General features: G+C 40.3%; 1 protein-coding gene across 6 annotated transcripts in view; it reads right to left on the bottom strand.

Annotated features, from left to right (window-relative positions):
* The window catches only part of shc2 (SHC (Src homology 2 domain containing) transforming protein 2), a 36,777-nt gene extending 24,965 nt beyond the window's left edge, over positions 1 to 11,812 (bottom strand). Inside the window, exons 1-5 of one of the 6 annotated variants that reach the window (XM_079593865.1) lie at positions 11,573 to 11,812; positions 9,785 to 9,932; positions 7,937 to 8,038; positions 5,973 to 6,203; positions 2,432 to 2,502 (exon numbers count right to left, since the gene is read on the bottom strand). In XM_079593865.1, the coding sequence (XP_079449991.1) occupies positions 2,432 to 2,502; positions 5,973 to 6,113 (212 nt within the window). In that variant the 5' untranslated portion in view covers positions 6,114 to 6,203; positions 7,937 to 8,038; positions 9,785 to 9,932; positions 11,573 to 11,812. Of the gene's footprint in view, positions 1 to 2,431; positions 2,503 to 5,972; positions 6,763 to 7,936; positions 8,039 to 9,716; positions 9,933 to 11,572 lie in introns of all 6 variants that reach the window. The other 5 variants (XM_079593862.1, XM_079593866.1, XM_079593863.1 and 2 more) reach the window with 5 other exon arrangements.
* Between the last annotated feature and the right edge of the window lie 50 nt (positions 11,813 to 11,862).

Raw genomic sequence — 11,862 nt, forward strand, 5'->3', positions numbered from 1 at the left:
ATCCATGTGATCGCTCTCTTACAACAAACACGCTACTGAAGTTTCATCAAGATCAATTAATGTATGAAGATGTTATAACACATCGTGTTTCTTTTTTCTCGCCATAATTTCGTTTTCTCGCCACAGCCAAACTGTTCGAGATATCAAAAATCCGTCAGCAATTTAGTATCCTCAATGTCTTGACGTCATGCTGACCGAGTTTGGTTGCGATTGGATGAATTTTCTAGAAAGAGTGTTTCAAATTCCAGGGGCATGCATTTTCATACCACCCACAATAGCCGACTTCCTGTTGGACTGGCGTAAAACTTAGAGCACGAAAGTTGTTCGGCCCGATGAGATCTAAATGTGTACCGAGTTTCATATTATTACATGCAAGCGTGTTTGATATACGGACAAGTGTTTGAATCCCATTCCAGGGGGCGCTGTCGAGCCCCCCTGCCACGCCCGGGTACCAGCTTCAGCCCGGCCGCGGGTTCTAACCTGTGTGCAAAAGTTCAAGAGTTTTCGAGCACGTTAAGGGCCCCAAAAGTGCCCGAGATTTTGCACACAGCAGAGAAAGGGTTAAACTAAACTAGCCCCCCTCCTCACACACACACATACACAGATCCCCCCTCCCCTCCCCACCACACACAGACAGACACACACACACAGAATAGCAGAGACAGAGAGAGACACAATTCACATTCAAACCACAATATCTGACTTTCTGTTGGTCGGAGCTAATGACTGTAAATTAGAAAGTTGTTCGGCTTGATAATATCAATATACACGCTGAGTTTTGTAACTGTAGGTAAAACTATAACTAAGTTATAACACACTTTATGCATCCTTTTTTAATCATAAATTCGTTTCCTCGCCACGGCCAAACCGTTCGAGATATCAAAAATCCGTCCGCAATTTAGCATCCTCCATGTCTTGACTTCATGCACACCGAGTTTCGTGGTCATCGGATGAATTCTCTGGGAGAAGTGTTTCAAATGCCAGAACATGCGTTTCCATACAGCCCATAATAGCCGACTTCCTGTTGGACTGGCGTAAAACTTAGAGCACGAAAGTTGTTCGGCCCGATGAGATCTACATGTGTACCGAGTTTCATATTATTACATGCAAGCGTGTTTGATATATGGACATGTTTTTGAATCCCATTCCAGGGGGCGCTGCCGAGCCCCCCTGCCACGCCCGGGTCCCAGCTTCAGCGCGGCCCTAATGGCCGCAGGTTCTGACATTTGTGCAAAGTTTCAAGAGTTTTTGAGCACGTTAAGGCCCCCAAAAGTGCCCAAAAGGTAGTAAAATAATAATAATAAAGAAGAAGAAGAATAATAATAATAATAAATAATAATCCGAAGGAAAACAATAGGGCCTTCGCCTTTTCAAGGCTTGGGCCCTAATAATCCTAAGAAAAACAATAGGGCCTTCGCCTTTTCAAGGCTTGGGCCCTAATAATAAATAATAATCCGAAGAAAAACAATAGGGCCTTCGCCTTTTCAAGGCTTGGGCCCTAATAATACACATTAAAAAAAAACAAAGCAAAACAAAGCAATAAAATCATGGAGGGTGAGGTATTGGTGTACAAAAGTTTGTGCTTAATAAAAGATCTTAGCTGTGTCCGAAACTGCTCACTCGTTCACTAAGCCCTATATAGTGTATGGCATTTGAGTGCACCATATCTCCAAGGAGTGAACAAAATGAAGTGAGTGAATTCGGACGCTGATGTTTACACTGTGCGTCGGAGAGCTGGAGCTGTCGCAGAAAAGGCTTCGTCACACGTAGTGATAAAACTCCTTTTATCTTACGTTACTTTATAAAATAATATTAACAACAATAGCAATCAAAATGACTTTTTTTTGTAATTATATATACTTCTGTGCCAGCTTGTAGTTTCATCGATTGAAATTGTTAGAAACTCACGCTCACAGATGATGTTGTCGTTGTCAGGCGACCATTATGATTACATTCGAATGAATACGCACATACAGATGATTAATGGATAATTTTTAAATCATCCACCAAATTATCATCTATTCCTTACAGTTTAACGAGTCTCAATATTTTAATATGTTTTATTCAAGTAATGATTAATAATAAAAAGGGGGAATATAGCATGAAATAAATGTTAAAGCAGAAATAAGAAAGCTGTAAAGTAATCTCTGGTTTCAATTTGCTCGCTCCCGCACTTTCATGCGCGCTCAGTCCTCTCCGCATTGGATTGTGGGAAATAGTGCTTCAGCAAGTCTACATCGAATGTACACTCGAATTCAGAGAGGATTGTGGGTAAAAGTAGTGAACGAATGTAGGGAATGATGTCGTTCACTCAGAATTCGGACACCACTACAAAATGGCCGATACCCTATATAGTGCACTATGTAGTGGATAGGGAGCGGTTTCAGACACAGCCCTAGGTTCAGTAACATCCAAATAAAAAACACTTTACCTGGTGACGTGTGTCCTTGTGCTGAAGTCCAAAGATCTCATCGATTTTAGAACCTCAATGCAGCCCATGTACTGCAAAAAAAAAAAAAAATTAGAGCACAAAATTACACACATTACTTTCATTATACTTAATTAGTTTTAATTTCCCAGAGGTCATAATTTCTTCATGGAAATATGTATCTAATTCTTGTTGGCAAGAGCCAGAGTCCATGATGTAGATGCTGAAAACAAAAGCAACAATTCTCTCTCTCTCACACACACACACACACACACACACGCACACACACACACACACAGACACACACACACACACACACGGTTTAGCTGCACAATAATGGCAGCAGGGTGCATATACTTTAGCATAACGCATAATCACAGATAAATACTAAACGTATAATTTCAGCAAGACAGCTTGTTCTCGGCGGCTCTGAAAACCGACGACATAATAGCCGTGCTGGGGAAGGTAATTACCGCGAAGTGTGAGGAGATTGACGGCAATAACCACATCATGACCGGTGGGGGTGGACTGGATAAGAGGTATTACTGCAGTCTGGCCCTTCTGGGACGTGGAAAGTGCTCTGATGAAGGTGTAGGGAAATATCTATTCGGCAGTTAGTCACTAATGCGTTCAAAAGGGTCACAGGAAGGAACATATCGCAAGATGCCCACCCCCACACTGACAGTGCGACATATGTCTGAATAAAGGAGTTTGTGGTTACGGATGATTGTAGAAAGTAATCAGATCATTTTAGTTGTCTAAGGCTGGGTAAAGGATTCCGGAGGCATATGCCTACCTCGACCCAAAGCACAGGTCATGTGGCCTATGGTTGAGTCAAAGTGGTTTCCCTAGATATGACAGTTAGAAATTTAAGATGGAGTAAATCTCCAGCTTAAAGGGACAGTTCACCCAATCAGGAGAAGTCTGTCATCATTTACTCACCCTCATGTCATTCCAAAGCTGTATGACTCACTTTTTTCTGCAGAGCACAAAATAATATTTCGAAAAATGCTGGGAACAAAACAACACTGGAGCCCACTGATGTCTCGTTTATGGATGAAAAAAACAACAACCTTTTTTTGTTCCATAGAACATAAGTCATGCAGGTTTGGATCAACACAAGGGTATGTAAATAATGACAGAACTTTAATTTTTAGGTGAAATATATCTTTAAGACAATAGTTTTTGATGTTGTATTGAAATCAACATCCTCTGTGTTTTCTTCTTCCACAAATACTGCACAAGTGTGCATCGGGGAAGTCCCTTATGACCTTAAAACGGTTCTCTATGATTATAAATCAGTCCCTCTGACATGGCATTCATGTTTTCTGCAATCACTCATTTTCTCTTAAAGGGAGAGTACACATAAAACTGAAAAATCTCAGATGTACTCACCCTCATGTCGTTCTAAACCTGTATGACTGTCTTTCTTCTGTGGAACACAAAAATAAGATATTTTGAAGAGCTATTTGCCAATATAATAAAAGTCAATGGGGTCCAAAACAACATGGGACAACACTGAGATGTATTTAAAAATGTCTTTGTTTGTATTCCACAAATGAAAGACAGTCAGAGTTGGAGGCTGAGAAAACTAGATTTGTCATTTTTGGGTGTACTGTCCCTTTAAGTTTTTTTAAGTGCATGTCTTGACACCAGCTCATTTCTATCCAAGCAAGCAATTGCAGACATCTTAACTACATTAGTCAGTAGCGGGAAGTGTTCAATCAGTGTAATTAATCTTCTTCCTTTTCTTTTTCTGCATCTCTTTTGCTTCCTCTCTCTCAAAGACCTTATTGTCGGCCAACATGCGGTCTGATAAATGAACGCACTCTTTACAGCAAAATCTGCAATTATACATATAAATATACACATATACAGTCACACACACGTCTTCATAGTGGCAGAACAAGTGAAAAACATAATTCAGTGATGTCACATGCATTGTAGCTGGTGTGTCAGTAGTGGAGGTAGACATTTTTTGAGCTTGTCCTAATTTAATTTCATGGGGACAAGTTATAGACTACTGTTTTGATGATAGCAAACTGCAGATTTTGCTGTAAGGAGAGCATTACTTTAGCACACATCATGTTGGCCGACAATGAGGTCTTTGAGAAAGAGGAAGCAAGATATATATATATATACACACACTATAATTTATAACAGGGGGGTTTGCCCAGAATATGTTTGCACTAGAAAAAATGACCAGTGAGGTTTATACTTCCTATATATGAGGTGAAAAGTACAAAATCTGTGCGCTGCTTTTAAATTTCTATTCCTTGTAGTCTTTTGTTCTTAGAAATTTTGTCATCTAGGAATAACACAAACTAGTCTAAGTTTAAAACAACTTCCTATTCACCCACGAAAATGCAGATTATAATACATTTAAAAAAGACATGCTTTTGCGTAGCTTTAGTTTTAGCCACACTGAAATCCCTTTATTTATGGTATACCAACATGCCACAGTGTTGTTTGGCTAACTGCCCCCCTTCATGCCTGTTTCCTCTGCTACACATGTGATACAAATGACTGTGATTAAACGTAATTGAATAAACGAATGAATGGTGCCTGTGTAATGCAATTAAGGAGCGTGCGCAGGCCCAGTCTGGGTTGTTGGAGAGAGGGCCGTGTGGTTACAACACACGGTGGGGTGGATGAGTGCAGGGGTGAGAAACTGGGTTGAGAGAAGATCACTGTCGTTGACGTCAAATAGTCTGCCAACATTTATAACCCTTGATTGACCAAGATGCAGCCCAGAGCTGAAGATATTGGCTTATATCCACAGCATCTACCAAACTGTTATTGGTTAGCTTACACTGTTTCGCCTACTATGTTTTATCTAAAAGGATTAGTATATTTCAACATTACAAACTAAGTAAACAATAAATCAAATACGTTTTCAATGTTTATTAAACATGAGCTTAAAGAACTCAAATTTGCGAATGCTATACTAATGTTAATCGCAATTTCAATATTATTCCTAAGAGAAAACACATGCCTATAAACCTGTATTGATCCCAAAATGGAAATTTGGGAATTGCTCAAATGTCCATCCTAGGATCAAATCTAAATTTTGCGAGCAACTCATCTTGAGTCATAAACAATAAGCCACCCTCCACCTCCCTTCAGTTCAAGTTTAGTTGTTTACATCTGCAGTTTGTTTATCCACGCCTGCCCCCTGCTCTGACGCAGTACCACACAAAGCAATATATCTGGATTAAATTATATATTCCTCCTTTCTCCTCAGGCACTTGCACACTGACATAACCAATACACCGCAGTGAACAGAACCCCATTGTTCTCCTATCATAAGCAGTTTTGCCTGAACTCAGCTTCTGAAAGGACAAGATGTTGCAGTTGTTTGTAAGCTGCAAGGAGAGTCAAATCTCTCTCCGCGTCTTCAGAGCTGCATTAGATGGTGCAATGAATGTAAATGACTGATTATCGATAACACCACACAGCAGCATATTGACAAAGCTGCAGACCTGCAAAATAACATTAGGCGGAAAGCATATTGAGATTTCAAGATGATAAGCAGGGGACTCACCCTGACAATGTACGAAGCTCCCGTGCTGCTGATCTTTTTGTCTGGGTGCAACCACCCCTGCGAGGGCTTATTGATGAAGCTGCCCTTCTGGGTAAAGTTATCTCCCAGCCATATTCCCTCCACCCTGTTCCTCCGGTTCATCCCGGTCCTGAAGCTCCCAGATCCCCCTGGACTCCCCTCGGCGGCCCCTGCACTGGACTCTCTTGGACTTGCCCTCTGCCTCCTGGCGGCCTGTAGGGAACAGGGACCCACACAAACAGGGTCACAGGAGTTGAACACAGCTGCAAGACTTGCCACAGGACCACTGGGGGCGGTCGCGCCCCCGAAAGCTGTAGGAGGGGAACTATCGGTTGGAGGCGCCCTGCTGGATTCCTTGCTGGAATTGGAGCCGGAGCTGCTATTGGACGGGCTACGGCTGAGCAACGAGTTGGAAAACTTCCATTGGGGCATCTTGGGAATGAGCATGCAGAAGGTGGTGGTCCCGTCCTGCTCGGCGTCCAGCCCGGGTGAGTCGGCCAGCACCTGGGCCGAAGGCGGAGGAAGGGCAGCGGTCTCCAGGGGCGGCAGCTCTAAGCCAGGCGCGGACGAGGAGGCCACCGACGTGGCCACCATCTTCCCGCTCATGGCTAGGCTCTGCATCAGGTCTTCGGAGGAGGTCACAGAGTCGTTCCGGAAGCGGCCATACTTAGGCTTAAGTAGCATGCCCGGAGGAGCGGTCCAGAGCGGAGAGGACAGTGGGGGGAAGAGGGAGGGGAAGGGGGGATGGCAAGGGAAAGGAAAAGGAAAGATGCTGTGGAAGCAAAGGAGAAATCCACAAGGTTCTGTGCGGACTGAGTCTAGCCCTGCGTCCTCTCTCTCTCTCTTTCTCTCTCTCTCTCTGCTTTCTGACAGTTTCTCTGTCCCTTACTGTGGCTTGCTTAATCCCTCCCTCTCTTCTTCATTCCCTCTCTCTCTCTCTCAGCCCAGCTTGCCCCCACTCTCTTGATGATGTCATAGTGTTATGGTCTGTCTATTAGCCCTGCCCAACCCAGACAACATTAGCTAATGCACATCTGCCTGAGCACCTCCTTACAGCATCTTGCACTTATCCTACACTGACACATACAAAGCCATTCGGTCCTGCAGCATTAGCTAAAGGTGATGTGTGTCGTTTTGAATACTACAATACTTTTCCCTATCCCTCTGAAAGGTGTAAATACTGTGGCGCTATCAAAACATCACTTGTTTTTGAGCATCCCGACAACCCAAATCGACAACACTGGCGTGAGTTCGGCCGAGAAATAACAGTTGTTTTTCCAGTTTTGTTTGGTGATGCTAGAAGCGCATAAACTACTGACTTCACTGTTAATTTCATGGGATCAAGGTTAGCATAGGACAGTTAGCCCCTGCTGGTGAATATTGTAACTACACCATCTGGCAGCAAAAACATTTTTCACCATGTCTAGTTATTGATAAAAATGTGGTATATATATTATAGTAGATGTTTTACCGGTACCTAATTATCACCTACAAGTGAAAATATCTCCGTGTTAGTTTTTCTTCAGGGAAAGTCAGTGGGGTCCAAACACTTTTCAAAATATCTTATTTTGTGTTCCAGAGAAGAAACATAAGGGTTAGTAAATGAAGATGAAAAATAATAATCTTTTTCAGTTGAACTACCTCTTAAAAAACACGAAATGGACTTGAATAGTAAAAGGCAGCAGATGAATAAAAATATGTCACAGATCAGGATAGTCACTAGTAAACGGCTTGGGACTTTACCAGTTAAGCAATTACCATTGAGATGAACTGGAATGCTAGTGGTAGCTTTCTCTAAGATTTATAGACGTCCATGATTAATGCAAATGAATAATTAGAGCAAAACACCAAGGCCAACAGGTAGCTTGTTACACAGCGCACTCATACGAGTACTCAAGACATAAAGGCATCTGTTACAGCAGTTAATATAGAATAATATAGAATACCTCACAACAGCATTGCTTGCTTCCCCATCCAAACGGTGTTCTTCATATTGCTGCAGTATGGATAATATAGCGATCGTTGAGACTTTCTCTGCTCTTCTCTTGCTGTCGAAGTCAAGAAAACATCGGAGTTGTCACATTTACAGGACTTACGCAAGACGTGGTGCCTGTTTGACAAATAGTCTCTTCCCTCTACACTGACGTCACTTTTTCACAACTGCCCAAAAAGTAAACGGCACGCAAAGACTCCACAAGGCCAAATGAACAGGAAGCACTTAAAATACTCTATGTTCCGTTAACGTTGCCTATGTGTGCAAACTATTTTGGTGGAAACCTCAGTTTTGTGGTGTTGACAAAGACTCACACTTGCTTCATGACTCACAAATGTATTTTCTTTAAAATGTTCCTAAATCAACAGCTCTTGGGTAACCTCTCAAAGGTGGTGTGCAGAGATTTTGTTGTTTTTCCATCTGTCACATCATGCATTGCGCGCCTAGCTGGGGTAATTTTAGCTTCAAGAATGGGGTCACCATTTGCAATTAGTGAGAGTGCACGTGCAGGGTCACAGTCTGGATCAATATCTTTGTTAAAAGCAAAACCACAAAAAGAGTGCATAAAAGCGGGAAAATGAGAAAACAAGACTACTTCACTCATTCAATGTCCGCTTCTCCTCAGGGAGCCATGAATGCTCAGTTCTAGAGGAATCGGACCCATTCTTTATATTTACCCTTGTGTCACCATTCCCTTAATTAAGTAAATTATCGTGAATTGTCACACTAAAATCAACAATGCACTGCAAGATGGGTTTTTTCAAGTGGGATCATAAAAAATAATTTTGACATAACGGACATTTACATATATTCAACCAGAGAAAATAAAATTTTAATTTTTACATATCCTGTTGAAAAGTTTACATGCCCTCGGTTCTTAATAGTGTGCGTTGCCGCCTCAAGCATTCAGTGGAAATCAACAAATTATTTATATAGCCTAATTTTTTACTATTTCTTTTTTAATTTGATTCCTTATTTACAAACAAAAATTATATAAAGGCCTTTCTGAATATTTTTTTTTTTAGTAAATGCATGTAAAAAGTGGGATTTGTAAACTTGTGAGAGCAACTGTACATTAATATGGTACTAAACCCATTTTATTATATGTTAGGCCAGTCAATTTTTATGTAACACAAAACAAGGGATTTCCATTTATTCTCTCTGGTCCTGAAAAACCTGAAGAACCCAGCACTAGAACATGTTTGACCGGTGTACTTACAAACAAGGTCATTTTACCCAAATATTGAGACAAAGATAATCATTGATTACAGCAGTTTTCACTGTATGTGACGACATAAGAATATTCATGAATGTAGTGGGGGGAAAAAAACGCATATTTACTAAATTTTTGTGCCAACGTGGAAAATCAAGTACTACTTTTAAATCTGATAAAAAATATTCCTACTGTGTAAAAGTCACATGCACATAAATAGATCAATGCCAGACAGCAGGAGACATGCACTGCGAGTTCATTAATCTCATCTGCTCGAACGTATTATCATGACATTAAACATCAAATTGTGGTCAACGTGGGTGAATGTGCCATTTTAATATTTGCTTTCTTAAAAGAATACCACCAAATGAAAATACATCTTCCACATGGCAAGCATTTACCACATCCTCTTAAGGAATTTGTAGCAATGTCTCACAAAATGCTATTACTAAATATAGTATTCACGTAGAGAAAGATTAAATATATACGGTACATGAAAGACAATCATACAGTAACTCACCAAATCTAGTGCTGCTGCAAGTTGCAACGCCAGCCCTACACAAGCACCAAAAACACATGGAAACTTACGTGTTTGAATGTAGAGGAAGGGTAAGAGCACATAAGAGTCGACAGATGTGAAGTTTGTGCCGAAATGGTGAGAGAAACCACTCGAACCACAGGCTAGAACCATGTGTCCTTGTTCAAAAACTACCACAGCATCACATAAACACACCTCCTGCAATGACATGTCCAATCACGTTACTGATGTTCTGGTTTTATGCACTTTAACACAAGGGTCAATATTTGATAAGTTGAAAAATGCTTAAACAACTCAACGTGTCGTACTAATGGTAGATGCTAAGAGTTGACGAAAGGTGGCACCTCGGTGTGTCTGAGTATAAAAAGCATATTTAAATTCGAACAAGCAGACTGTGCTAAATATCGTATCGGTAATGTATGCACAGAAGCATTCCTCATTCGAATTCATAGCTTGAACAAAAGTTATTACGCGCTACTTGTGAAACGGAAACCGTGTAATTCATTAACAAAAGAGTCACTGTGGTTAACCTTTAGTTAAAGTTCTAGCAAGCTTGAGTCGTTTTCTAAAACAACAATAGAGTAGCCTACAGCAAGGAATACAATTTAGAAAAGTGTGTTCTGCACAACATGGCATCAAAAATACACTATGTATATTACTGCACCACGCAAAGAGCAAATCAATTGTCATTTAAACTGATGACTAACACATTGAGGGGTGAAAGACAAACAATAAAGAGACTTTCTGATGCCTTCTTCGCTTGGCTGTACTTTATTGTGTACTGAAGCGATATGCGCTTGTTAAAAAGGTCACAGGAACACTGTGGTCAAATCAGCAGCCCTGACATTAAATGTTAAAGCATCTGAAAAAAAAAAAAAGAGACGACAACAAACTAAAGAAGAGAAAAATGGAGCAAACCTCTGCCACCTCAAACAACTCAACCTAAAATGTGTCCTTTTTTATAGTTTCAAATGTTCAAAACGATTACCATTATCTAAGAACAAATACATTATTAAGAACTTCTTTGATTTTGTGAATTAACTACTTGGTGGAAAAATGCGATGCTTGTATTTTTGTTAAAGCACTTCTTTTATACGGAAGTTGCTTAAGTGATACTTTTAAGCTTTTCTAGGTGGATGCACTTTTAGTTACGTGTTACCAATGTAATTCCAGTGGGTGTTTTGCTCTTTGTAAACTGTATTTTGTGGATATTTTGTTAAGTCACATCATATATTTCTAGCATCGTTCCACGTGTATCGTATCCGATTTGGTAGCTTTAAATGGTCATGAGAGGAGTTAGTTACACCAAGTTGTCACACTTGTCTGATTTTAAAAGATATAGGCCTGGTTTCACAGTGGTTTCACAAGATTAAGCCAGGATTAGGCTTTAGTTCAATTTGGACATTTAAGTATAGCTTGCAACATTTCTGGTGCATCTTGAGACAAAACAATGGCTCTGATATATTTTAAGAAATGTTAGTGCAAGTTAAAATAGCTCAAACTGTCTTGTGACTGTATTCGAAACTGTGTATTGTAGTTTATTTCTCCATTGACCTCCATTGTAAACATACGATTTTTTGAGGGACTAGTGAAATTAGTGAAATCTAGAAAATCTGCAGAAAATTTTATTGAAATGTAAATTTAAAATACATTGGTTTACAATATATTTGAAAAATGATGTGTAATATCAATTTGATCATCTGACAGGATAAATGTCAAAAGTGCTGTCAAAGACTTTTTGGAGTAAAGAGAAGGTTAACGCATTACCACTGTCATGTCATATCATATAAGGTCATCAAAGTAAATTACTGTGTAGCCTACATAAACATCATACATACCGTCGTTGGGTTTCACACTTCTGTATCACACTTCTACTTACTTTCAAGCGCCTAAAACGACTGCTAACGAGTAAAAAAAAGAAAAGTCCTACAAAACATTTTCTTGTATAGAAGATCTCAGGAGATGCTTGCTTTCAGACAAAACAAAAGAGGAATAAATCTGGCACTGACTAAATCAATAATTGTGAGTGTTTTGCACACTTTAACCGACCAACATCTTCTTCACGCGTGCACACCTGTCAATCAAACGCTGGCGCGCGCGAAGAGGGCGGAGCCTAAACGGCGAGTGA

The sequence above is a fragment of the Phoxinus phoxinus genome, assembly GCF_949152265.1.
Source record: "Phoxinus phoxinus genome assembly, chromosome: 20".
In the NCBI taxonomy this organism is placed as follows: domain Eukaryota; kingdom Metazoa; phylum Chordata; class Actinopteri; order Cypriniformes; family Leuciscidae; genus Phoxinus; species Phoxinus phoxinus.